Source organism: Hyperoodon ampullatus (assembly GCF_949752795.1).
Source record: "Hyperoodon ampullatus genome assembly, chromosome: 17".
Classification (NCBI taxonomy): Eukaryota; Metazoa; Chordata; class Mammalia; order Artiodactyla; family Ziphiidae; genus Hyperoodon; species Hyperoodon ampullatus.
In genome coordinates, this window is record NC_136930.1 from 422,961 (window position 1) to 450,104 (window position 27,144).

The 27,144-nt window shown below is 46.8% G+C and overlaps 3 protein-coding genes across 4 annotated transcripts in view; 1 reads left to right on the forward strand and 2 right to left on the reverse strand.

Annotated features, from left to right (window-relative positions):
* The window catches only part of SPIDR (scaffold protein involved in DNA repair), a gene marked incomplete at its 5' end in the record, with an annotated part of 358,863 nt that extends 334,165 nt beyond the window's left edge, over window positions 1-24,698 (forward strand). Inside the window, 4 exons of the mRNA XM_079722236.1 lie at window positions 408-606; window positions 1,711-1,811; window positions 23,157-23,258; window positions 24,385-24,698. Coding sequence (XP_079578362.1) covers window positions 408-572 — 165 coding nt within the window. The 3' untranslated portion in view covers window positions 573-606; window positions 1,711-1,811; window positions 23,157-23,258; window positions 24,385-24,698. The remainder of the gene's footprint in view (window positions 1-407; window positions 607-1,710; window positions 1,812-23,156; window positions 23,259-24,384) is intronic.
* CEBPD (CCAAT enhancer binding protein delta) lies at window positions 1,813-2,985 on the reverse strand. Its single transcript, XM_079722238.1, has one exon. It carries the CDS (start codon window positions 2,855-2,857, stop codon window positions 2,087-2,089), a length of 771 nt encoding a protein of 256 aa, XP_079578364.1. The 5' UTR covers window positions 2,858-2,985; the 3' UTR covers window positions 1,813-2,086.
* Window positions 19,266-27,144, reverse strand: part of PRKDC (protein kinase, DNA-activated, catalytic subunit) — a gene marked incomplete at both ends in the record, with an annotated part of 161,579 nt that continues 153,700 nt past the window's right edge. The window contains 9 exons of one of the 2 annotated variants that reach the window (XM_079722234.1): window positions 19,266-19,470; window positions 20,891-21,030; window positions 21,623-21,811; window positions 22,247-22,448; window positions 22,529-22,600; window positions 22,784-22,873; window positions 24,918-25,010; window positions 25,257-25,477; window positions 26,018-26,085. In XM_079722234.1, coding sequence (XP_079578360.1) covers window positions 19,266-19,470; window positions 20,891-21,030; window positions 21,623-21,811; window positions 22,247-22,448; window positions 22,529-22,600; window positions 22,784-22,873; window positions 24,918-25,010; window positions 25,257-25,477; window positions 26,018-26,085 — 1,280 coding nt within the window. The remainder of the gene's footprint in view (window positions 19,471-20,890; window positions 21,031-21,622; window positions 21,812-22,246; window positions 22,449-22,528; window positions 22,601-22,783; window positions 22,874-24,917; window positions 25,011-25,256; window positions 25,478-26,017; window positions 26,086-27,144) is intronic. The other variant, XM_079722235.1, reaches the window with a different exon arrangement.

Genomic DNA, 27,144 nt, shown 5'->3' on the forward strand with positions numbered 1-27,144 from the left:
GAGGGAAGTTTGGGGCAAAGGAAGTCCTTTGACCAGAAGTGTTGCTCGAGTGGGGAAGTGGGATGCAGCGGCAGGCGTGATGTGTGCCTCCTGCTGGGACGCAGGGCACGGCCCTTCCCATGTGCTTTCCCCCCAGTTTCTCTCCTAGGACGGCCAGCTGGGAGATGCACGTCCTTGCACCCACTAACAAACATCGATCACAGATATTTTTAAGGTTCTTTTGTAAAAACTAACTTGGCTACCAGAAAAAAGCAGTTCCTTCCTTTGCTTTTATTGCAGCCTGTTCTCTCCTCTGGAGAGGGGTCAGGGCCAGGGAAGGGCCTCCTGCTGTCTTTGGTGTCCTGAGCCGATGGGAACTGCATGCCCAGGGCTGTTTGCTTTAACCAGCCTGCCTCTTATCCCTGCAGAGTTACGAGGTGAGGAGTGTCCTCGGAAAGGAGGTGGGGCCGATAACCTGTTTCGTCCGGTCCATCACCACCCGCCCGGCCAGCTGCGTGGGATTGGAGGAGGTGGAACTCCTGAGCGAGGAGGGAGCCTCTTCAGCACACCGGTGGCAGCCGCAGGATCCGTGAACTTTACACAGTGGCTCCGAGTGGTGATGGTTCGGTAGTTATTTGTTAACTCTAGGCAGAGTGAATGTACTTTATGATCTTGAAGTGGAACTTCAGTTAGGGCAAATGTTAGTAAAATGGCTTTGTAAACTGTAAATCAAAGTACTTCTTTCTGCGATGATATATATTTTTATTGCCTTTCTGCAAATTTAGGAACACGATAGAGCTTAAATAAGCTTGAGGTTTTCATTTTGTATTTGCCTTAGACAATATATAGTAGAAAAAGTTTTGTTCTACTGTAATTCTAAAGTGTTCAAATTTTACAATGATTCAACGTGTTTTTCTTATATTTAACATTTCCCCAAAGAATTACCCTGCCGAGTGTAAACCTTTGTCCTCTATTGTCATATTACTGCTGCACAGTCAGTGTCCAGCCTAAGCGTTCTGCAGTTCAGTATTTTTTGGAAAATGTTCTGGGGAACTATGTCAGAGGTAAAACTGTTTCCCATAATGTAGAGATAAAGTGACTGGCCTGATGATAGCTCCTTACGGAGAGACTGACAGGTCTGGTTAGTCCTGCCGGGCACTGCACAGGATTACGCGGCCGCAGGAGAGCTGGGTAATCGTTCACCTTGTTGGCAGAGATCTGAGTTAAAAGTAAAACCATGGATTAATTATCTCTGGACACTAAAGATTTTGCGTTTCCTCCCTTATGACAGTATAATCATGACAGGCCACGGTTAACTAATTACATAACACAGACGTAGCAGCCAAGAGCAAAGAAGGCTGCCTAGTACCCACTCTCGTGGGGGAAAGGCAACGGCTTTCTTTATTCGTCCAGATTAAGCCTTGAAGCATTACCAGTGCCGGCAAGGCAGCCGCTTTTAAGTAGCTTTGTGACCGTCCTTTCCATCTCCTGTATGACTTGTGTACTTTATGCACTTTGAAAATCTACTTGAAGCTGTCTACAGGACGGAGGAAAGTGAAAGCAAATCCCACGAAAGCCAAAATGAGTGGGACGGGTTTTCGGATAACCTGAGCCCTCCTCTCCCTGCCTCCGACTCGAGGTGGGACCCGCTCCGGCCGGTTTCCGACACGTTTCCGGGGCGCCTTCCACCCGAGCGGGTCTCGCTCGGCAAGTTAACCGGCACGTCCGCAGGTGGAGTTTGGCCTGTTGGAGAAGCAAAGCGACGGTCTTCCAGGAACCCGGCCCCGGGGCGCACACCAGCCAGACGCGCCCTCCCCGGCGCAGGAATCAAGGTGGGTCTAACACGCCTTTATTCTTACAAATACTGTAAAAATCAGTATAAAAAAGTGAGCATGCTCAGTCTTTTCCTCGTATCTACAGTACAAAGGTTTGTCCGAATAGTCTCTTTTACGAATGTACCTTAGCTGCCTCCTCGGGCGTAGGATGCAGAGAAGCTGCCGTCACAGTAACTTAGGGTCCACGCGGCAGCTGTCCGAGTCCCGGCCCAGCCCGGGGGTCCGGCCCGGCGGTTCCAGGCACTGCGGCCGCAGCCCGCACGCCCCCCGCGTCACCGCGCGTCCGCCGCCCCCGCGCCGGGCAAGAAGGGCGCGCCGGGCAGCTGCTTGAAGAAGCGCCGGAGGCCGGCCAGGTCCCGCGTGAGCTGCTCCACGCGCTGCTGTAGCTTCTCGTTCTCGGCCGAAAGCTCCACCAGCTTCTGCTGCATCTCCTGGTTGCGCCGCTTGGCCTTGTCGCGGCTCTTGCGCACGGCGATGTTGTTGCGCTCGCGCCGCTGCCGGTACTCGGGGCTGCCGCGGTCCGGGCCCCGCTTGCCCGCTGCCTTGTCGCGCGCCGCCCCGGGAGCTGAGGGCGCGGGGCTGCGGCGCGGCGGCTCGGGCGACGCGGGCGGCGTGGGCTGCGCGGCGGCCGCCAGGCTCACCACCGTTTGCGCGCACGCGGCCACCTGCGCGGGCAGCAGCGAGCCGGGCGCGTCGCCGTCGCCCCAGTCGGGCTCGCGCTTGAGCGGTCGCGGCGCGGGGCCGGGGCCCGCGGGGCGCGCGGGTCCCCCGGGCAGCAGCTCCAGGGCGCCCGCCTTGTGGTTGCTGTTGAAGAGGTCGGCAAAGAGCTCGTCGTGGCACAGCTCCAGGGTGGGCACGGCGGCCATGGAGTCGATGTAGGCGCTGAAGTCGATAGCGCTCTCGTCGTCGTACATGGCGGGCGCGGCCGGCTCGGCTCCGCGACCCAGCTTCCCCGCGCGGCCGGGCTCGTAGAAGGCGGCGGGCTCCGCAGTCCAGGGCGCGCCGCGCGCCGGGCCGTCCAGGCTGAAGAGCGCGGCGCTCATGGCGGCGTCGGGCCGACGGCGAGCGCGGTCCCCGGGCGGGCCGGGCGCCGCCTTTTCTAGCCGGACTGACGCGCACGCCCCGCCCCGCCCCGGCCGAGGACCGCGGGACCCCCGCCCGCGCGCCTCCCCCGTGCTTCCTGCCCGCCGGCCCGGCCCGCGCAGCGCTGCCGGGAACGACCCTCCCTCGGCCGCGCCTCCTCCTTCCTGCTGGTGGGTCGGGGCCTCCGCGCCCGCGGAGTCGGGGCGGAACCAGAACGGCGCCCGGGCCAGCGCGCGGACTAGGGCCCGGGGGCGCTCCCCCGCGGCTTCAGGGAATTAGGGTCTCGCGGCTTCCCGATCGCAGGGATGGCGTGGTTGGAGACGCTGCCCCGCGGGGTTCCTCCGGGTCCGGGGGGCGCTCTCCAACCCCGCGCGCCTAGGGCCGGGGGAAGCTGGGAACCACGAGTGCGCGAGAGCTCCGCGCCCCCGGAAAGCCCACGAGCGCCCGGGGGCTCCACGCTTAGCGCCCCGCGAGCCCCGCGCCCCCGACGCTGCTTCCAGGGACACTAGAGCAGTGCCATCTTGCGGTGATGTCTTACTTCAGTCCTGTCTTTAGTTCCAGGCTCTTTTTTTTATGCTGTTCAGTATTCCAAAAAGAAGTGCCTTTGGATCCAGAGCAATGGGGTAGGTCCCCTTTAGGAGAAAAATAAGGTTTATACTAGCAGCTCTGACAAGGTGTTAACTTGCTAGCTCTTCACATTGTAAAATGCAGGAAAAGACTGAACTGGCTTTGTTGGTTAACGTTTCCTACAATTTGGGGTCAGGCATTTCGGGTCAGTTCTATTTTTCACATCACCGTCCCTGTTCAGACTTGGTCTCTGTCCACATCCTTTCTCATTTCGTTGCTTCCCAACACCAAGCGCTCCACAAGCTCCACAGTATTCCAGAGGTGACTTCTGATGACGGCACCATGGGATACTGAATAGGTTTTCTAGAAGGACAGACATACTACGGTAGAATTACTCAGGGGCCGTGATGTGGATGTCACACGATTAATTATCTATTAAAGGTAAAACCCAGGAACACGTAGAGTGTGGTTCATGGACACCCAGAGGAAAGACATCTATTTTGGAAGCCATGAAAACACTACTAAAGCCCTCTCCAGTCAGGGAATGCAAAATAAATACACAGAGAACCATATTCTCATGAAAATAATTCAGTGAGATGGCTAGTAGATTCAGATGTCAAATTGGGATTGAGCTTGAAAGAGATGCTACGCCCATCTTCTTTTCAGTGTATTAACTACTAATGATAATGTTTAAAGAGTTTTCTTCCCTTCTACTGAAAAAGAAAGGAGAGGTCGTAGACCAACAAAGTAGAGATTTGTTATGACGTTTAACGGCAAGTGAAAGACTATTAAAAATACAATAAAACAATTTAAAGTTTAGCTTCTGTGACAGCAGTTGTCCACAGTCATTTCTTGAATGTCTCCACTTAACTGTCTTTTCCTAACTCTGTTAATTTATCCGAGATAAATACGAAGTTGGTCATGATTCCTCATTGTTAGGAATCTTGAGCCTGTGTTGTTCTGAGGAGAACTGTCTAAAGGAAACAGTCAAATAAGAAAGTATTCCTTAAAAACGTTGGAGCCTTGGATTCACCCGTGTTTATGAGGACGTTGCTATGTTGAGCTTAGCTGAGTTGTTCAAATGCAGCACTTCATGTGGACTTTCTAAACACATCCGTCCTTTAGAAATTCAGGAGGCTGGACGTGCTCTAGCTGTGGGACACTGTCAGGGTTAGGAAATCGGGCCGGCTCATTCATAACACGAAGGGGCCATACCTCAGTCCTCACGAGGGACCACTTCCGGATGTTTCATACGGTGCAAGATATGGGGCAACAACAGTTCGCCACGTGAAAGTCTGGAACAGTGAAAATGTTTTTGATCAGTGCCAGTGTCAAGAGGAGAGAAATTGTGACTTTAGCGCCCTCTTCAGATGATGATTCTCAACTATCAGATTAGATACTTTTGTTCGCCTTCTGGCTCAGGAATAATTTTAACTGTATGATATGTTCTCGTGTTTTGTGTCAGACAATAGTGAGGTTACAAATATAGGCTTTTCGGATAAACCTGATTTCCAGTATTTTGTGTGTGTGTGTGTGAAAGGAAATATAAGGGCCAAAATAATAAAGCCCCTGGGTATTAGGGTCACACATCCTCGGCACTGCTAAAGCCTGTGTATTTTACTAAGAACCTACTGTGGTGGGTAGAAAATTCTGCATTCACTTCAGCCTCTGGAATTTAAGAGACAGATCCCCCAGATTACAAAGTAGCCAGAGCTGAAAACAGTTATTTGATTCTGTGAGTCAGGTGTCCAACCTGCCATACACTTGCGCATGTTCCCAGTAATAAAACACAAGGAGGAGCGATTTGCCTTCCCAGCCTGTTATTCTGGTGAAGTGGATTCAGTCTCTCAGGCACACCTGTCAGCCCTGCCACAGCTCATTGGTATTTTGCTAGGAATGGTGCTGAATTTGTAGATTGCCTTGGGTAGTATGGTCATTTTAACAATACTGATTCTTCGAATCTGAGAACAAGGTACATCTTTCCATCTGTTTGCATCATCATCAAATTCTTTCATCAACGTCTTTTCAGATTATATGCCTTTTGCCTCCTTAGGTAGGTTTATTCCTAAGTATTTTATTCTTTTTGATGTGATGGTAAATGGGATTGTTTCTTTAATTTCTCTTTCTGAGATTTCATTGTTAGTGTATAGAACTGTAACAGATTTCCATATATTTATTTTGTATCCTGTAACTTTACCAGATTCTTTGGTGAGCTCTAGTAGTTTTCTGGTGGCATCTTTAGGATTTTCTATGTATAGCATCGTGTCATTAGCAAACAGTGACAGTTTTGCTTCTTCCTTTCCTATTTGGATCCTTTCTTTTCTTTTTCTTCTCTGATTGCATTGGGTAGGACTTCCAAAACTATGTTGAATAAAAGTGGTGAGAGTGGGCATCCTTGTCTTGTTCCTCATCTTAGAGGGAATGCTTTCATATTCTCATAGTTGAGTGTGATGTTAGCTGTGGGTTTGTCACATATGGCCTTTATTATGTTGAGGTAGGTTCCCTCTATGCCCGCTTTCTGGAGAGTTTTATCATAAATGGGTGTTGAATTTTATCAATCTTTTTATGCATCTACTGAGATGATCATATGGTTTTTATTCTTCAATTTGTTAACGTGGTGTACCACGTTGATTTGTGGATATTGAGAAATCCTCGTATCCCTGGAATAAATCCCACTTGATCATGGTGTATGACCTTTTCAATATATTGTTGAATATGGTTTGCTGGTATTTTGCATCTGTGTTCATCAGTGATACTGGTTTTGTGATGTGTTTGTCTGGTTTTGGTGTCAGGGTGATGGTGGCCTCATAGAATGGGTTCGGAAGTGTTTCTTCCTCTGCAATTGTTAGGAATAGTTTCAGAAGGATAGGTGTTAACTCTTCTCTAAATGTTTGGTAGAATTTGCCTGTGAAGCCATCTGGTCCTGGACTTTTATTTGTTGGGAGTTTTTATTTTTTATTTATTCATTTTCTTAAATTTATTTTTTTGGCTGCATTGGGTCTTCGTTGCTGTGCTAGGGCTTTCTCTAGTTGCGGCGAGCGGGGGCTACTGTTCATTGCAGTGCACAGGCTTGCGGTGGCTTCTCTTGTTGTGGAGCATGGGCTCTAGGCGCACGGGCTTCAGTAGTTGCAGCATGTGGGCTCAGTAGTTGTGGCACGTGGGCCCTAGAGTGCGTGAGCTTCATTAGTCGTGGTGCCTGGGCTCTAGGGCGTGTGGGCTTTAGTAGTTGTGGCTCGTGGGCTCTAGAACACAGGCTCAGTAGTTGTGGCGCATGGCTTAGTTGCTCCGCGGTATGTGGGCTCTTCCCAGATGAGGGATTGAACCTGTGTCCCCTGCATTAACAGGTGGATTCTTAACCACTGGGCCACCAGGGAAGTCCCTGATGAGAGTTTTTAAATCACAGTTTCAATTTCAGTACTTGTGATTGGTCTGTTCGCATTTTCTATTTCTTCCTGGTTCAGTCTTGGGAGAATTTGTCAATTCTGGGTGGTCCATTTTATGGCCGTATATTTGCTCATAGTAATCTCTTACGATCTCTTCTATTTCTGTGGTGTCTGTTGTAACTTCTCTTTTTCATGTCTGATTTTACTGATTTGGGCCCTCCCCCTGTTTTTCTTGAGGAGTCTGGCTAAAGGTTTATCAATTTTGTTTATTTTTTTCAGAGAACCAGCTTTTAGTTTCATTGATCTTTTCTGTTCTTTTTCTTTAATATTTTTATTGGAGTATAATTGCTTTACAATGGTGTGTGTGTTAGTTTCTGCTTTATAACAGAGTGAATCAGCTGTACATATACATATATCCCCGTATCCCCTCCCTCTTGCATCTCTCTCCCACCCTCCGTATCCCACCCCTCTAGGTGGTCACAAAGCACCGAGCTGATCTCCCTGTGCTGTGCGGCTGCTTCCCACTAGCTATCTAGTTTACGTTTGGTAGTGTATATACGTCCATGCCACTCTCTCACTTTGTCCCAGCTTCCCCTTCACCCTCCTCGTGTCCTCAGATCCATTCTCTACGTCTGCATCTTTATTCCTGTCCTGCCCCTAGCTTCTTCAGAACCTTTTTTTTTTTTAAGATTCTATATATATATGTGTGTGTTAGTTAGCATACGGTATGTGTTTTTCTCTTTCTTACTTCACTCTGTATGACAGACTCTAGGTCCATCCACCTCACTACAAATAACTCAATTTCATTTCTTTTTATTGCTGAGTAATATTCCATTGTATATATGTCCCACATCTTCTTTATCCATTCATCTGTTGATGGACATTTAGGTTGCTTCCATATCCTGGCTATTGTAAATAGAGCTGCAATGAACCTTGTGGTACATGACTCTTTTTGCATTATGGTTTTCTCGGGATATATGCCCAGTAGTTGGATTGCTGGGTCATATGGTAATTCTATTTTTAGTTTCTTAAGGAACCTCCATACTATTCTCCATAGTGGCTGTATCAATTTACATTCCCACCAACAGTGCAAGAGGGTTCCCTTTTCTCCACACCCTCTCCAGCATTTATTGTTTGTAGATTTTTTGATGATGGCCCTTCTAACTGGTGTGAGGTGACACCTCATTGTAGTTTTGGTTTGCATTTCTCTAATGATTAGTAATGTTGAGCATCCTTTCATTTGTTTGTTGGCAATATGTATACCTTCTTTGGAGAAATGTCTATTTAGGTCTTCTGCCCATTTTTGGATTGGGTTGTTTGTTTGTTTGTTTTTTTGATATTGAGCTGCATGAGCTGCTTGTAAATTTTGGAGATTAATTCTTTGTCATTTGCTTCATTTTCAAATATTTTCTCCCATGCTAAGGGTTGTCTTTTCGTCTTGTTTATGGTTTCCTTTACTGTGCAAAAGCTGTGCCTATTTCCTCTTCATTTGTTAGGTCTGGTGGGGTTTTATCTTGCTTTTTCACCTGCTGTGTGTTTTTCTGTTTTCTCATTTGGCTTATCTTACTCTGTTTGGGGTCTCCTTTTTACAGGCTGCAGGTTCATACTTCCCGTTGTTTTTGGTGTCTGCCCCCAGTGGCTAAGGTTGGTTCAGTAGGTTGTGTAGGCTTCCTGGTGGAGGGGACTAGTGCCTGTGTTCTGATGGATGAGGCTGGATCTTGTCTTTCTGTTGGGCAGGACCGCATCCGGTGGTGTGTTTTGGGGTGTCTGTGACCTTATTATGATTTTAGGCAGCCTCTCTGCTAATGGGTGGGGCTGTGTTCCTGCCTTGCTAGTTGTTTGGCATACGGTGTCCAGCACTGTAGCTTGCTGGTCGTTGAGTGGAGCTAGGTCTTAGTGTTGAGATGGAGATGTGTGTCCAGCACTGTAGCTTGCTGGTCGCTGAGTGGAGCTAGGTCTTAGTGTTGAGATGGAGATCTCTGGGAGAGCTTTCGCTGTTTGATATTACGTGGAGCTGGGAGGTCTCTTGTGGACCAGTGTCCTGAACTTGGCTCTCCCACCTCAGAGGCACAGGCCTGACGCCCGGCTGGAGCACCAAGACCCTGTCAGCCACATGGCTCAGAAAAGGGAGGAAGAAAGAGAGGAAGGGAGGAAGGAGGAAGGAAATAATAAAGTTATTAAAATAAACACTAATTATTAAAAAATTTTTAATAAAAAAAAACGGACAGAACCCTAGGCAAATGGTAAAAGCAAACATATACAGATAAAATCACACAAAGAAGCATATACATACACACTCACAAAAAGAGAAAAAGGAAAAAAAAAATATATATATATATATATATGTATGTATCGTTGCTCCCAAAGTCCACCTCCTCAATTTGGGATGATTCGTTGTCTATTCACGTGTTCCACAGATGCAGGGTACATCAAGTTGATTATGGGGATTTAATTCGCTGCTCCTGAGGCTGCTGGGAGAGATTCCCCTTTCTCTTCTTCGTTCGCACAGCTCCCGGGGTTCAGCTTTGGATCTGGCCCCGGCTCTGCGTGTAGGTCGCCTGAGGGCGTCTGTTCTTCACTCAGACAGGACGGGGTTAAAGGAGCCGCTGATTCGGGGGCTCTGGCTCACTCAGGCCGGGGTGAGGGAGGGGTACGGGTGTGGGGTGAGCCTGCAGCGGCAGAGGCCAGTGTGACGTTGTACCAGCCTGAGGCGCACCGTGCGTTCTTCTGGGGAAATTGTCCCTGCATCACGGGACCCTGGCAGTGGCGGGCTGCACAGGCTCCCAGGAGGAGAGGTGTGGATGTGACCTGCGCTCGCCCACAGGCTTCCTGGTGGCGGCAGCAGCAGCCTTAGCATCTCATGCCCGTCTCTGGTATCTGCACTGATAGCCGTGGCTCGTGCCCATCTCTGGAGCTCGTTTAGGTGGTGTTCTGAACCCCCTCTCCTTGTGCACCCCGAAACAATGGTCTCTTGACTCTTAGGCAGGTCCAGACTTTTTCCCGGACTCCCTCCCGGCCAGCCGTGGTGCACTAGCCCCCTTCAGGCTGTGTTCACACCACCAACCCCAGTCTTCTCCCTGGGGTCTGACCTCCGAAGCCTGAGCCTCAGCTCCCAGCCCACGCCCATCCCGGCAGGTGAGCAGACAAGCTTCTTGGGCTGGTGAGTGCTGGTCGGCACCCATCCTCCATTCAGGAATCTCTCCACTCTGCCCTCCACACCCCTGTGGCTGCGCTCTCCTCCATGGCTCTGAAGCTCCCCCCCACGACCCCCATCTCCACCAGTGATGGGGCTTCCTAGTGTGTGGAAACCTTTCCTCCTTCACAGCTCCCTCCCAGAAGTGCAGGTCCCGTCCCTATTCTTTTGTCTCTGTTTTTTCTTATTTCTTTTGCCCTTTGCCCTACCCAGGTATGTGGGGAGTCTCTTGCCTTTTGGGGGGTCTGAGGTCTTCTGCCAGCGTTCAGTAGGTGTTCTGTAGGAGTTGTTCCACGTGTAGATGTATTTCTGGTGTATGTGTGGGGAGGAAGGTGATCTCCACGTCTTACTCTTCCACCATCTTGAAGGTCTCTTCTGTTGTTTTCTTCGTCTGTTTCATTTATTTCTGCTCTGATCTTTATGATTTCTTTCCTTCTGCTGACTTGGGTTTTGTTTGTTCTTCTTTCTCTAGTTGCCTTAGGTGTAAGGTTAGGTTGTTTATTTGAGATTTTCCTTGTTCTCTGAGGTAAGCTGTATCACTATAAACTTCCCTCCTAGAACCAATTTTGCTGCATTCCATAGGTTTTGGCTCGTTGTATTTTTGCTTTCATTTTTCTGTAGGTATTTTTTTGATTTCCTCTTTAATCTCTTCAGTGATCCATTGGTTGTTTAGCAGCATAGTATTTAGCCTCCACATGTTTGTGTTTTTTGCAATTTTTTTTCTTGTAGTTGATTTCTAGTCTCTCTAGTGTTGCGGTTGGAAAAGATGCTTGATATGATTTCAGTTGTCTTAAATTTACCAAGGCTTACTTTGTGGCCTAGCATGTAATCTGTCCTGGAGAATTTTCCATGTGCACTTGAAAAGAATATGTATTCTGCTGCTTTAGGATGGAATGCTCTATATGTATCAATTAAATCCATTTGGTCTAATGTGTTATTTAAGGCCTGTGTTTCCTTACTGATTTTTTGTCTGGATGATCTGTCCATTAATATAAGTGGGGTGTTAAAGTCCCCCACTATTATTGTGTTACCATCAATTTCTCCTTTTATGTCTCTTAATATTTGCCTTATATTTAGGTGCTCCCATATATATATACAATTGTTATGTCTTCTTGGATGATCCCTTGATCATTATGTAGTGTCCCTCCTTGTCTCTTGTAACAGTCTTTATTTTAAAGTCGATTTTGTCTGATACAAGTATTACTACTCTGGCTTTCGTTTGATTTCCACTTACATGGAATACCTTTTTCCACTCCCTCACTTTCAGTCTGTATGTGTCTCTAGATCTGAAGTGAGTCTCTTGTAGGCAGAATATCAAGGGGTCTTGTTCTTGTGTCCATCAGCCACTCTGTGTCTTTTAGTTGGAGCATTTACTCTGTTTACATTTAAGGTAATCATCGATGTGTGTGTTCTCACTGCCACTTTGTTAATTGTTTTGGATTTGTTTGTGTAGGGTCTTTTTTCCCTTTCTTCTTTCGTTCTCTCTTGTCATATGATGACTAGCTTTACTGTTATGTTTGGTTCCCTTTTTCTTTTTTGGGTACATATCTATTATAGATTTTTGGTTTGCAGTTACCATGAGGTTTTGTATAGCAGTCTGTATATATGTATACATGATTGTTTTAAGTTGCTGATGTCTTAATTTCAAATGCATTTTGAAAACCCTGCATTTGTACTCTCCTCCCCTCACAATTACTGTTTTTGCTTGCATATTTTATGTCTCATTGTTTTGTGTATCCCTTAACTGCTTATTGTGGATATAGACAGTCTTACTACTTTTTTCTTTTAACTTCCCTACTAGCTTGGTGTGTGGAGATTTCCTACCTTCACTGTATGTTTGCCTTTACTGGTGAGCTTTTTCATTTCATAATTTTCTTGTTTCTAGTTGGGGCCTTTTCCTTTTCACCCAGAGAAGTTCTTTTAACATTTGTTGTAAAGCTGGTTTGATGGTACGGAACCCTTTCAGCTTTTGATTTCTCCATCAAATCTGAATGAGGGCCTTCCTGGATAGATTATTCTTGGTTGTAGTTTTTCCCCTTTCATCACTTTCAATATATCATGCCCCTCCCTTTTGGCCAGTAGAGTTTCTGCTGAAAAATGGGCTGACAGCCTTATGGGAATTCCCTTGTATGTTATTTCTTATTCTCTTGTTATTTTTAATATTCTCTTTATCTCTTTGTCGCTTTATTTACAGTGTGTCTTGGTGTCTTACTCTTTGGGTTCATCCTGTGTGGCAGTCTCTGTGCTTCCTGGACTTGGGTGACTTGTTCCTTTCCCAGGTTAGGGATGTTTTCAGCTATTAACGTCTTAAACGTATGTTCTCAGGCTCCTTCTCTTATTTCCTTCTGGGGCCTCTATAATGCAAGTATTAGTGTGTTTGATGTTGTCCCAGAGGTTTCTCAAACTGTCATTTCTTTTCATACTTTTTTTTTTTTTCTGTTCAGTGGCAGTGATTTCCACTACTCTGTCTTCCAGCTCCCTGATTTGTTCTTCTGTACTATTGATTTCTTCCAGTGTATTTTTCGTTTCAGTTATCGTATTCTCCATCTGTTTGGTTACTCTTTATGTTTTCTAACTCTTTGCTCAAAACTTCTAATTTCTCACTCTGTGCATTCTTTTCCCAAATTCTTTGATCTTTATGATTCTTACTCTGAACCCTTTCTTGGGTAGATTGCCTGTCTCCACATCACTTAGTTTTTCTTCTGGGGTTTTTTATCTTGTTCCTTCATCTGGAACATATTCCTCTGCTACCTCATTTTGTCTAAGTTGCTATTTGTATTTTTATGTTCGTGGTAGGTTACTTACATTTCTCAACCTTGGAGAAGTGGCCCTCTGTAGGAGACATCTTGTGCGTCCCAGCAGTGCACTGTCCACCCATTACCTATATGTTCTAAGGGTTCCCCCTAAGAGGGCTGCATGGGTCCTTCTGTTATGGTGGGCTATGTGGGTGATCTGGTGGGCTTGGTTGGCCCCTAGCCTGGTTGGTTGCCAGGACCTGCCTTGTATAGATGCTGCTGGCTGCTGTTTAGCAGGGCCTGGTCATGAGGCAGCTGGCTACAGAACCCTAAGGGGCCCTGAGGCTAGTGCTGGCTCAGTGATGGGTACAGTCAGAGTCACAAAGATTTGGGCCTGCCCATTGGAAACGGGCGGAGTTCACCCAGTGGTAGGTGAACTCAGGTCCTGGAGTTCGTGCTGGACTATTGGGGGGGGGGGGCGGGGCTCCTGGTTCCTCACACAGTTAAGTATGCAGTGCAGGGTACGCATTGGCCTGTTGGTGGACAGGGCTGGGGCCAGTTGGTCTCAGAGTATGGTCTGGCCTGCTGTGGGCAGGCTGGGTCTGCAGGATTGAGGTTTTCTTTTATCTGCCCCATGGTGGGTAAGGCTGGTCAAGAGGCTGGTGCAGGCTTCCTGGAGAGAAGGCCTAGTGCCTGCCTGCTGGTGGTGGAGCTGGGTCTTGGCCCTCTGGTGGGCAGGGCCATGGTTAGGCATGGCTGTGGACTCAGGAAGTCTTCAGGCAACCTGTCTGCTGATGGGTGGGGCTATGTGCCCACCCAGTTAGTTGTTTGGCCTGAGGTGTCCCAGCACTGGAGCCTACAGGCTGTTGGGGCCAGGTCTTGGTGCTACTGAGCCAAGACAGCAACCACCAGCAGCAATTCACATGGCAGAATGTTCCCCAATGTCTGCCACCAGTGTCTGTGTCCCCATGGTGAGCCACATCCGCCCCCCACCTCTCCAAGACCAGCAGTTTGGTCTGACCCAGGGTCCTATCCAATTACTGCTTTTGCCCTGGTTCCTGGTATGTGTGAGATTTCATGTGTGCCTTTAAGAATGAAGTCTCTGTTTTCCCCAGTTCTGTGGGGCTCCCAAAATTAAGCCCCTCTGGTCTTCAAAGCCAAATGCTCTGGGGCTTGTCTTCCTAGTGCAGGACCCCTGGGCTGGGGAGCCTGATGTAGGGCTCAGAACTCTCACTCCTGTGGGAGAACCTCTGTAATATAATTATTCTCCAGTTTGTGGGTCACCCACCCAGGTGTGTGGGATTTGATTATATTCGTGAGTCCGTCCCTCCTATCCATCTATCTCATTGTGGTTCCTTCTTTGTCTTTAGTTGTAGAAGATCTTTTTTGGTAGCTTCCATTCTTTTTCATCGTTGGTGGTTCTGCAGATAGTTGTGATTCTGGAGTGCTCCTGAGAGGAGGTGAGCTCAGGGTCTTTGTACTCTGCCATCTCAGCCACTCCCTCTACTGTAGTTTTTTGGTTTGTAGTTTCCGTGGTGTTCATACATGATGACCCGTAACTATACTTATTTTAAACAGGTAGTCCTTTTAAAGTTCATATGCATTCTAAAACATCTACATTTTTTACATCCTTCCCCCACACTTTTTTTTTTTTTAAGATTTTTTTATTTATTATATTTTTATTTTTGGCTGTGTCAGGTCTTAGTTGTGGCATGTGGGATCTTCATTGAGGCATGTGGTGTCTTTTGTGTGGCACACGGGCTCTTTGTTGTGGTGCATGGGCTTCTCTCTACTTGTAGCATGCAGGTTTTCTCTCTCTAGTCGTGGCGTGCCGGCTGCAGGGTGCATTGGCTCTGTAGTTGTGATGTGCGGGCTCCAGAGCACATGGGTTCTGTAGTTGGTGGCATGTGGGCTCCAGTTGAGGCATGCGAGCTCAGTAGTTGTGGCATGCGGGCTTAGTTGCACAGTGGCACGTGGGATCTTAATTCCCTGACCAGGGATCAAACCCCCATCTCCTGCATTGTAAGCGGATTCTTTACCACTGGACCACCAGGGAAGTCCCAACACTTTGTGTTTTTGATGCCATATTTAACATCTTTTTATCTCTTTACTGATTATTGTAGTTATACTTGACTTTACAAGTTTTTGTCTTTTAATCTTTGTACTAGCTTATTTAAGTGATTGATCCTCAGCGTGTAATATATATTTGCCTTCATTAGTGGGATTTTTCCTTTCCTATAGATACTTACTCTTGTTATAGCCTTTTCTTTCCCACTTAGAGAAGACCCTTTAACATTTCTTTTAGGGTTGCTTAGTATTGGTGTACTTTTTTAGTTTCTGCTTCTCTGGGAAGTGCTTTGTCTCTCCTTCTGTTCTAAATGATAATGTTGCTGGGTAGAGTATCCTAGGTTGCAGGTTTTTCCCTTTCAGCACTTTAAATATATCATGCCATTCCCTTCTGGCCGAAGTTTCTACAGAAAAATCAGCTGATAGCCTTATGGTGGTTCCCTTGTATATGCCTCTTTTTTTCTTGCTGCCTTTAGATCTCTCTCTTTAATTTATTCCATTTCAATTATGATATGTCTTGGCATCAATCTATTTGTGTTCATCTTATTTGACATGCACTGTGCTTCCCATAACTGATTATGTTTCATTTCTCAGGCTTGTGAAGTTTCCAGCCATAATTTTATTAAGTGCATTTTTTACCCCTATCTCTCGCTCCTCCTTCAGGGGTGTGACCTGTATAATGTAAATGTTGGAAACACTTGATGTTATCCTAAAGTCCCTTTCAGGTTTTTCTTTTTGTTGTTCTGATTGGGTTATTTCCATCTTCCAGCTCACTTATGCATTCTTCTGTATCACCTAATCTGCTGTTTATTCCTTGTTTTTCCTTTTAGTTGTTATTGAATTATTAATTTCTCGTTTTTTAAAGTAATTTTCTAGTTCCTTGTTAAAATTCTGTGTTCATCTCTTCTTTTTCCTAATTCAGTTAGCATTCTCTTTTTTTATTGGTTATCTGTTTTATACACACATCAGTGTATATATGTCCATCCCAATCTCCCGGTTTATCCCACCACCACACACACCCCGCTTTCCCCCCTTGGTGTCCATACGTTCTCTACGTCTGTGTCTCTATTTCTGCCCTGCAAACCGGTTCATCTACACCATTTTTCTAGATTCCACATATATGCGTTCATATACAGTATTTGTTTTGCTTTTTCTGACTTCACTCTGTATGACAGTCTCTAGGTCCATCCACGTCTCTACAAATGACCCAATTTCGTTCCTTTTTAGGGCTGAGTAATATTCCATTGTATATATGTACCACATCTTCCTAATCCATTTGCCGTCAATGGGCAGTTAGGTTGCTTCCATGACCCGACTATTGTAAATACTGCTGCAGTGACTATTGGGGTGCATGTGTCTTTGTGAATTATGGTTTTCTCTGGGTATATGCCCAGTAGTGGGATTGCTGCATCATATGGTAGTTCTATTTTGTTTTTTAAGGAACCCTCCATACTGTTCTCCATAGTGGCTATATCAATTTACATTCCCACCAACAGTGCAAGAGGGTTCCCTTTTCTCCACACCCTCTCCAGCATTTGTTGTTTGTAGATTTTCTGATGATGGCCCTTCTAACTGGTGTGAGGTGATACCTCACTGTAGTTTTGATTTGCATTTCTCTAATAATTAGTGGTGTTGAGCAGCTTTTCATGTGCCTCTTGGCCATCTGTATGTCTTCTTTGGAGAAAACTCTATTTAGGTCTTCTGCCCATTTTTGGATTGCGGATTTTTTTTTTTTTTTAATATTGAGCTTCATGAGCTGTGTATATATTTTGGAGGTTAATGCTTTGTCTGTTGATTGATCTGCAGATATTTTCTCCCGTTCGTAGGGCTGTCTTTTTCTCTTCAACATATAGTATCGGGCTTCCCTGGTGGCGCAGTGGTTAAGAATCCACCTGCCAATGCAGGGGACGCAGGTTCGAGCCCTGGCCTGGAAAAATCCCACATGCCACGGAGCAACTAAGCCTGTGCGCCACAACTACTGAGTCTGCGCTCTAGAGCCCACGAGCCACAGCTACTGAGCCCACGCACCTAGAGCCCAGGCTCGCCACAACCAGAGAAAAGCCTGTGTGCAGCAACGAAGACCCAACGCAGCCAAAAATTAAACTAAAAAAAAACTAGTATCAATTGTTGTAATATACAACTTTAATAGACAAAGGAGAAAAAAACACAGGTTCATCTCAACTGATGCAACAAAAGTATTTGACAAAATTCAACACCGTTTCACGATAAAAACACACAGCAGACTAAGACTAGAAGGGAACTTCCTCAGCACAACAAAGGGCATTGCTGAAAACCCACAGATGACATCATTCTCACTGGTGAAAGATGAAAACGTTCCCCTGAGATCAGAAACAACACAAGGATGCCCACTTTCACCACTGCTATTCAACACTGTACGGGATGTTCTAGCCAGAGCAATCAGGCAAGAAAAAAGAAGAGATAATTCAAATTGGAAAAGCAGAAGTAAAACTATCTCTATCACAAACATGATCCTTATACGAAAAGTCCCAAAGATAACACAAAATAAGTACTAGAGCCAATAAATTAATCCAGCAAAGTTTCAAGAGAAAAGATCACCACACAAAGGCAGCTGTGTTCCTCTACGCCAGCAATGACAATCCAAAAAGGAAATTGGGAAACTATGTAAATACATAATATCTACACATATACAGCAGCATCCAAAAGAATACCTAAGAATAAATTTAAACAAGGAAACTGAAAAGTAGAAACATCAAAAACTAGTAAAAATTACAAAAAACCACTGCTGGAAGAAATTAAAGACAAATAAAAGGAAAGACGCTGTGTTCATGGACTGGAAGCCTTAATATTGTTAAATAGCAAAACTACCTAAAGCCATCTACAGATTCAGTGCAATCCGTATCAAAATTCCAATGGCCTTGCTTTTTTGAAAAGCCAGTCCTTAAATTCAATTTCATGATGTTCAAAGAGAATAAGTACACCCCCCCATAGCTGTGTTGTCACTTTAATGTACAGAAAATATTCCAAAGTTCAAAAATACCCATCTTAGCAGAAGTTACTGGTCATTAGTTTAGTTAATAAACAGCACTTCAAAAATTCTTGCAAGTTGATGAAATAGTTTTTATTTTAGAAAGTGTTTAAAGTTTACATCTTTACTCTTTCCCCACGATTTTATTTTGTCGATTGGAAGCTGTGTGTAGGCGTCCCGTCCTAAGGGAACTTAGAATGTTTTTTTTTCTTTTAAATGTTTCAGCTACGCTGCGCAGCATGCTGGATGTCTCAGTTCCCCGACCAGGGATCAAACCCACGCCCCCTGCATTGGAAGCACGGAGTCTTAACCATTGGACCACTGGGGAAGTCCCCATAAACGTTTTTTATTAATGCCATAATGCATTCAACCTGTATCTATCAGAATAAGTTTGTCAAGTAATAAAATGAAATAATTATAAGATGAAATGTTTGCTTGTGAAACTGCATAAAAGCTATACACTACTTCGGGAAAAAAACTTTATATGTTCCTTAGTCTTTAGATTTACTATTTCCCAAAATCATACAGGAGTTTCTAACTAGAAATGTTTGAAGAAACAGTAACAAAAAGCTCAAAGCCAACCTGAAATCGGCTCCGGGTGGGGACAGAGGTCCTTTGAGTGGAGAGGAAGCTGTTTCTGTAACTTGATCTGGCTGCACTAGGATGCATGTTGTATCTCCAAATAAGGATTCATTCCAAACAGGGATTTCTTTTATTTTCCTAGAACCTGAATGCTTAGTGCTATCCCTACTTTCAGACTTGGAATTTCTGAAGCTTTCCTGAGTCTGGGATGCAAAGCTCTTTCATCCACCTTCCCGTTGTGATCAGAGTAGCAAAAGTGAGTGCTAAGACCAAGGTTTTTCCCTCTCCTAAATACTTTCTCTTCTAGAGAGCAGTTCTATCATAAAATGTCAAAACTAGAAGAGAAAAATGAAAGGGAAAAACCTACAAAAATATCCTAAAATGTCAAATACAATCATTTCTAAATATAATAAGCCATAATCATAGCCTGACCTGTTCTTATTCCTGTGCTGCTAATATGACTCTCACAAAGTCTCCGGGACGAAGTCTTCCGGGTGTGATTTCCACGGCGCCGTGAGGCACGATCGCAGAATGCTCACGTGCACGATGAACTACGACAGCTCTTGGTCCGCTCACAGCACTCGCGATCTGCTACGGTCTTGATTCCGTGCTTGCACGAGTCTGCCCTTCTACAACTGTTTTAACCCTGTGACCTAATCTTTGATTATGGCCTAGTCATTCACCCATGCCAGCATTCACTTCTTCAACACGACCTTGATTAAACCCGCGATACAACTCTGGTGCTTCAGGACGATGAGCCCACTGATCGCTTGGATCAAAGTTTAGGACACTCTCTCCACACGCGTGCCCCTTCTCTGCTGACTCCCCGGCACCTCACATCCAGGGCTCCCACCCTTCCCAAGTTCTGCCGAGGATGTTGGGGTCTGTTGCCTGGTCAATCAAGCACTTCACCTGGGCCTCTTCTGAAAGTCCACTGCCTGGCTCCTGGGCACGAACGTTGTGATCTCTGCTTCCTTGTGCTACAGCAATGTAATGCTCAAAGGCAGGCGCCTTCTCATGGCCCAGAAGTAACTCATCACTGGAAAAAAGATTAAACAAACATGAAGACACAAACCACGCATTATTTTTCCTGTCCAAACCAGACGTTCCCTCTCACCACGCATAATATTTTCTGTTGCTCATAACCTTAAAGCCAAGAGATTCAATCTGCACGAAAACAGAACATGATGGATGCTGGGAACGCCTGTCTTCACGTGTTTGTTTGGACTCACTTTTACTTCGCTTGGGTTAGTACCCAGAATGGAACCGCAGGGTCCTATGGTACCCCACATTTAACTCTGAGGAACTGCCACACCTCCCCACAGTGGCTGCACCATTTTACCTTCCCAGCAGAAACATCCGAGGGCTCTGACTTCTCCAGCCCTCACCAACAACTTGCTATATTCCGTTTTTTGATTCCAACAATTCTAGTGGGTGTGAAGTGGAATCCCACTTGCATTTATCTGGTGACTAATGATGGTCAGGATCTTTCCATGTGCTTATTGGTCATTTGTGTATCTTCTTTAGAGCAATGTCTGTTCAGGTACCATGGTCATTTTTTAATTGGGTGGTCTTTTATTATTCAGCGGTAAGAGTTTTTTATGTATTCTATACACAAGTCCCTTAGCAGCTGTATGACTTTCAAATGTTTTCTCCCATTCTGTGGGCTGTATTTTTACTTTCCTGATGGTAAGCACGGAAGTTTTCAGTTTTGATGAATTTATGTTTTTTCCTTTTCTTGTTTGTGCTTTCACCATTATACTTAAGAGTGCCAAATTGTCACTGCCAAATCCCAGGTCCTAAAGATTTACCCCTGTGTTTCTTCCTAAGTATTTTACAGTTTTAGCTCTTACAGTTGGGTCTTTGATCCACTTTGAATTAACTTTGTATGTGGTGGGAGGTGGAGGTTCCACCTTCATTCCTTTGCCATTTGTTGGAAAGACCACCGAATGGTCTTGGCACCTTTGTCAAAAAACAACTGACCACAGACAGCCTTTTACTGTTAATTAATGGGAAAGTCCAACTTTTTTTCCTTCTTGTGAATCATTTCTACAAATTCCTGTTTGTTTTAGACCTCAACCAGAAAAATGTGAAAGCTAAGTTAAAGGTAACCCGATTTGCACACTTGTTAATGAGCCACCACTGTGCTCTCTGCACCTCGGGGCTATGCCGCCAGGGTCCCATTTGTCCTGAAAAAGGACAAGAGTTAAGTTTAAAACCTAAATCTCCTCGGGCAGGTAAAGATATTCATGCATCAGTCTAGGAATGCGGTGCAGGGACCCCAGGCAGACTGGGAAGGGCTCCAGAGTTAGGACCTTACAGGGCGGTGGAGAGGCCGTGGCCCTCCATCTGTCAGTGCCGACACCACAGGCTGAGGATAAACATATGGTGTTCAGTGATTCTTCCGGAAACGCCAGCGTGTTGGTGTGTGTTTGTTTCTTCCACAAATAACATCTTACCAGGTAATAACTGCTGGATTGGCACCTGCTAACTTTCTCTTAGCGTGATGTATCTTCTGCCGGGGATACCAGTTTTTTTCAGTTACATTTATTTCTTGAATCCATGATCCTCCTTTTCTTAGCATTTTCTGTTCAAAATTCTGAAGGAAAGGAACATCGATTTTTTTTCTCTGCTTAACAGCATACATGATCACATTCACACAGATTCAACAAGTAACGATCTTAAAATAAGCAGAATCTCTAACTGGGGCGGGCGCCGCATCTTTTTATGCAAACTCTCATGGCAGCACAAATAACAGTGACTACGACCGTAGGGTCTGACCCTTAGGCTTCAAGTATCCCTCCCTGTGGAGGGTGCCGTTGCTATGCTCCCTTTTGGGGGGCAGTATTGTGAAGAACCCTTGAGGTTTAAGAAAGCACTCTCTGTCTTTATGATCAAGGAAGACCCTGTGTGGAACAGATTTTAAACTAAAACTTGTCTCAGAGAAACCAAACCCACCATCACCAAAGGGTTAAAAATACTCTCAAGTCAGTTTCCTCCAAATAAAAGGAATGTCTCATCTGATTTTCAAGCCAAGCCAAATGATCCCAAGTGTTCATTCTGAGAAAGTGCTGTACAAAACAGTAAGTATTTTAGTAATAAACGCAACATGACACATTCCCACCAGGTAACAGGAGGTGCGGGTCAATCACAGGCTGTAACAAAGGCACGAAGTGCAGAGACCACCGCACCTTCCAGTCAAAGGACGGCTCCTTCACAAACACGTCCATGGCCGTGGTGAGCAGGTCTGGGCGCGAGCGGAAAGCCCTGAGGGCACACACCATGGTGCTGCCCACGAGCCCCGTTTCTTTCAGTGGTAGCATCAGGGTGATAAACTGGCGAGTCAGACGGAAAGGCATCAGCTCAGGGACCGGCAGAAACTACAGAGAAAAGGACATGTGAGAAGCAGTGGACACGAGGGAGGGCCCTTCCACAGCTGTCACTTATGCGTGGGGAGCACGCCAGCTACTGCCACACGGATGTGAAGTCACTGTGCCCAGGAGCAACGACACGGAGACGGAGACTCGGAGCTTGATGTCAGGGAGGGTGTGCTTCACATCCACACAGGATGTTCTTATGACGGGGCTTCACAGAACCTCCTGCCTTTTTACAGGAGCACGTTTCTCTCAGCTCCGATGATCTCACTGATCTATCAGCACACCTTCCACAACCTGTCTGCACAGGCTGAAACACAGCTGAGATTTTTCCCTTTGTGCAAGAATGACAACTTCAACGACCACGCAAACCAACTGTTTCCAGAGTGGTCGCAAAGCCCAAGGGCAACTCCAGCCCAGAGCAGAGAAGGGCACACTCACCTGGGTGGCTGATCCGAAAGCATGTCCGAAGTCGATCCCGATCACGCCGCCCGTCTCCAAGCTCACCAAGAAGTTGTTCAGATGCCTGTCTCCGATGCCCAAGATCCAGTGGCTGATGCACAGGAGCGCGTGGGAGCTGGCAAAGTGGTTGCGGAGAGCCAGGAAGGCCTCGGGGCCGGTGCTCATCTTCAGGAAGGCCCGCCTGCAGGGGGACAGTCGTGTGGCCTCTGCCCTCTGACCCCGCCCCCCAGCCCCCGTGAGCAAGGTCGGTAATACTCTTACTTTAAGAGATCGGCCGGCACTTTACTTTCTCTTTTTCTAAAAGATGTGACTGTTTCAGTGCGACTAGCTCCCCTATGATTTAATAATAGGAAATGTCCGATTAGAACTTCTCATGACTTGAAATTTAAAACTCTTTGTTATATTGAAGCTCGAATATCAGATAACTAGATTTTGATGATCTGAGGCAACACTTGCTAAGAAACAAAAGTGAATACGCAACTGTGAGAAGAATGAACTGGTCGGTGCAACACATACTTGAACATGAGCGCGTAGGCCCCAGGGTCACACCTTCCCGACATCCTCCTCAGCCAGTCTCTATACTCAGACGCTGGTGCCCGGGGGTCACTAACAAGTAGGGAAAGAGATCAGCATTAGGAAGATGTCCAGGGTTGCTGATTTCAGAGGCAAACGTCACCAGGAATTCACTGAAAAGTAGTGAAGAGTCAGGGAAAATAAACATGACTTTAATCATATTTAATATCAGCAGTGAACTCCTGCTACTCTGGGTCTAGGATTTCCACACACCATTATCCATTCTTAATCACTCCTCAAGAACCATGGCTATCTCCTGTGCAAAAGTTCAGGCGTAGAACCACCAGATACAATAAATGTCCCACTTCACACACAGGAACAAGATGAGCTGACGACGCAGGCATATGGTCCCACACGCCTGACCCTGGGCGGGACCCCTCGCAGCAGGACAGCACCACGTGCAACTTGTTTCAAGCAGGTAAGTCACTAAAGAAGCAAAATGACCACAAGCTACTTGTTGAAGACAGCCTGTCTGCTTCTGTCATTAAACACTGCTGCGCTTTTTTTTTTTAAACCCTTTCCAGTATGCAGACGCAGACAAAATCCACAATAAGTGCCAAAAAGTATCTTCTTAAATGACGATGGGTTTGAATCGAATTTGAAAAGCTTGTTTTCAATAATGCTTCACAGGGAAAAGGCAGTGTGGGGACAGGTGGAAACACTGTGTTACTTGTATGTTTAGCCACTTTTGCGTTTGCATCAAAAGTTTTAACAAGTTTTCCTTAAAAAAAAAATAATAATAATCACTAAAGACAGAACAACTTCACAACATGTTACTTAGTAGTTAAAGCCCTCAAGGTGAATCTTTTCTGAGTTGCTACTAAGTTAATTTCACAAAGAGACCACTCCATTTCCATCTAAATTCTCTCCTAGTTTCAACCGGATAAAAGTCTTTAGGTTGGAAAACTGCAACATGTAAATTAAGAAAAAAACAGCCATGACCTTAGGAATGGGGGCTGGAAGTGCCTTGTTTTAAAAAGGTAGTGGGAAGTAATGCATACAATTCCATATGTGAAAAGCACTTTATACTCCTTGGACACCTGTGTTTACCGGATGCCTTTCACTCTCTCCCGTCTCACAAGCGGGAGGCGGGGTCGGGGGCCGTGGGAGTGGCTCGGGCCCCCTGTGCGTCAGCACAAGCACAAGCGAGAGGGAGGACTCCTGGCCCCAGGGTGCCGTTCCTGCAGGGGCAGCAGGAACAGCTTTAGGCAAAAGACTCAAGTGAATGGAATTAGCAGGTGGTAAACACTGCCCCACGTAGCAACTACTGCCCCGGAATACGAGCGTGACCGATGAGAACACGCCCCCGCGCAGGCGCTCTCAGGAAGGGGCAGGAGTCCAGGGAGGAGGAGTGGGCCCTGAGGCTACTGACACCGTCTCCTCGCCCGCCAGCCTCTCCTCGCCCGCCTAACGCTGGTCCCCCAAACGGGCCAACCCCTGCCTCAACACGGCTGTAAGCCATGCTGTCCTTAGTTTTCTTTACAGAAACAAGGAACAAATTTTTTAAAAAACTTCCTGATTGAAAAATAACATGCTCATCGTAGGAAACCTGGAAAATAAAAAAGGATAAAAACAGAAAGCACCTGCATCATGACCTGGACCTACTCGCCCACCTGCACCCCCTACATGCCGGGGTGGCCTCACCTCTCCAGCCTCAGCTGCCTCGTCTGTACAGAGGCGACGACAACACTCACCTTGTTGGTTTTTGTAAGAAATAAATGACTTCATGCATGTTAAGAACTGAGAACAGTGCCACAGAAAATGTATAATTAAATGTTAGCTGCTAACCTTACTGTTTTATTTTCTTCAAAGAGTCTTTCCTTCCCCAAAGTTAATCCTTTTTTAAAAAGTGATAAAATATGTGCAACGACTGTTTAGAACCCTGGACTCCATTTCCTTTGTTCACCCGTCGAGAGGCAGATTGAAGTGCAGGCCAGGCTGCGGCCAAGGGCGCCAAGGAAAGGGCCTGAAAACTCAGGTCCCAGGAGGCGGGGTGGAGGAGCCCCGCCGGGGGAGGTGACCTGTGGGCTGGGGCGGCCGGGCAGGGCCGGGGCAGGGCCCTGGGACTCCAGGTCACCTGGTGTAGGCCGCCTTCTCCTCCCGTGACATGCTGCGCAGAAGGAGTTCCTTCACGGTGCAGGTGCTTTCGATCCATTCAATTAGCCCCAACCTGCAAGGCGAGAGCAGTCACGAAGGCCCCTGCCCTCGTCCCTCCAGCACACAGTTCTTCCCTCACTTTCTCCGCGAGGATGAACGTCACGGGCTGAGCAGCGTCTGTGCTGCTGGCCTCTGTGCCGTGACACCTAGAACCTGAACCGTCACGGGACCCCTCCCTTCCCCTTCCCGACAAAACCAAGCAGGCGCTTCCGGTCCTGTGGCCGCCGCACCTCCATCGCCCGCAGGGGGCTCCGCGTACCTGGAGGTCATGGGCACCACGCGGTAGGTCGTCACCTGCAGGCCCCTCTGGCCACAGGCGGCGTCGCGGGCGAGCACCCCGTTCATGACCTGGAGCAGCCGGTGGACGCGCTGGTCCTGCCGTAGGTCCTCCCCGCCCTTCACCAGGAAGGGGTACTCCCGCTCGTCGTGCCCACGGACCACGATGCGTGTCGGTCTCCTGAGTGAGGCCATCGCTTTCACCTTTAAAGGTCAAACGGAACAGCATTTTCAGGAGCAGCTGAGAGACCGAGGTGGGCCCGGGTCTCATCACCAGGGGGGAGACGAGGCCTGGGGCACGCCCTCCGGGGACACAGGAGGGCAACAGAGCAAAGGACAAGCGAGGACACCGAGTCTCCTGGTCCCTGTTCCCGCCCGGCTGCAGTGCCAAGAGGTGCCAGGTTCCCGGTGACAAGTGAAGTGCTTATAAACATGCGTCCTCGGGAACAAGCCACACACGACATGTCCACTTGCTACAGGCACTTAAGACTCATACGTTTGTAACACACACACACACACACACACACACACACACACACACACACACACACGGAGTTTATTCTTCAAGTTTACTAGGTCCTTAAACATGACTGATGTTGAAAGACTGGAAACATTACATTAAGGTCAGTAAATTCCCATCAGAAAACTTGTAACACAACCCTCAGAGAACCCCGTGCACTTGAGACCGACACGGGGAGTGAGCTGCCTCTCCTGGAACCTGAGGAGCTGACGCCCAGCACCTACCCGCTCATCAAAGCCGGCGATGCGGGCGTGGTACTCGGGCACCGGCTTCCCTCTGCCGTCGTACTGACCTGGGACAAACCACAGAAGCCTGACTCAGACGCTGCACCCTGCACTTAAAACACACCCACTGGTCTAACAGGAGGGGAGTTTTAACTCGAAGTTTTCATTGGACGTATTTTTTTAAATGCTGCAGTTTCTCAGTTTGACAGGCTAGTGGACGCCGCTTCCCATTCGGGTGGAGCAGACAAAGGCAAACAGGGACGGCAGCGCCCCAGGCGAGCACCCGTGCTGTTTCCAGCGGAGTCAAGCTGCACGTGAGGAGGCTCCGTTTTCGGTGGTTTTCTTGAAACTCATGGTATGTGATGCACAGCTGTTAATAATAACAAAGGAAAGTGTTTCTCCAAATCCCTTTCTCCCACTGGAATAAGGACCTAAGCGACCACAGTGAAGCACCTGGTCTGGCAAATTCCACGGTGAAGACACGGCGGCTCCTCAGTGTCGCTCTAGCGTCCCTCCTGCCGGCACGTCATGTGCCATCATCTCGCCGCTTTAGGTGGGACCAGCGCACACCCCACAAAGCAGTGTGCAGGCACACCGCGTTTTACTGCACTTCTCAGCGGCTGTAGTTCTTACAAATGGAAGGTTTGTGGCAACCGAGTTGTCAGGAGACGGTTAGCATTTTTTAGCAATAAAGTGTTTTTTGATTCAGGTACGTACATTGCTTTTTAGACACGATGCTACTGCACGTTAACAGACTCCAGTATACTGTAAATATAACTGTTATGTGCACTGGGAAACCACCTGCTTTAATTTGTTTTGCTGCGGTGGTCTGGAACTGAACCCGCAGCATCTCTGAGGTTGCCTGTATTTTATTTCTGAAGAAAAGTTATTCAGGGGCGATGCGCGGGTAGGTTCAGAGGACATTCATTACCAGCTACCGTTATTAGTATGTGGACATCTGAGCACTTGTCTTAACCAGGAATATGACTAGACATTTAGTAAGCATACTATTCATAGTAATTATAGATTTTCCTAATGATGAAAAATATGTGGAATTTAAAATTCTTTTTAAAAAAAGAAAACTGTCAAGATCCCGATTTCACCATCTTAGAATCGAAAGTTCCCGC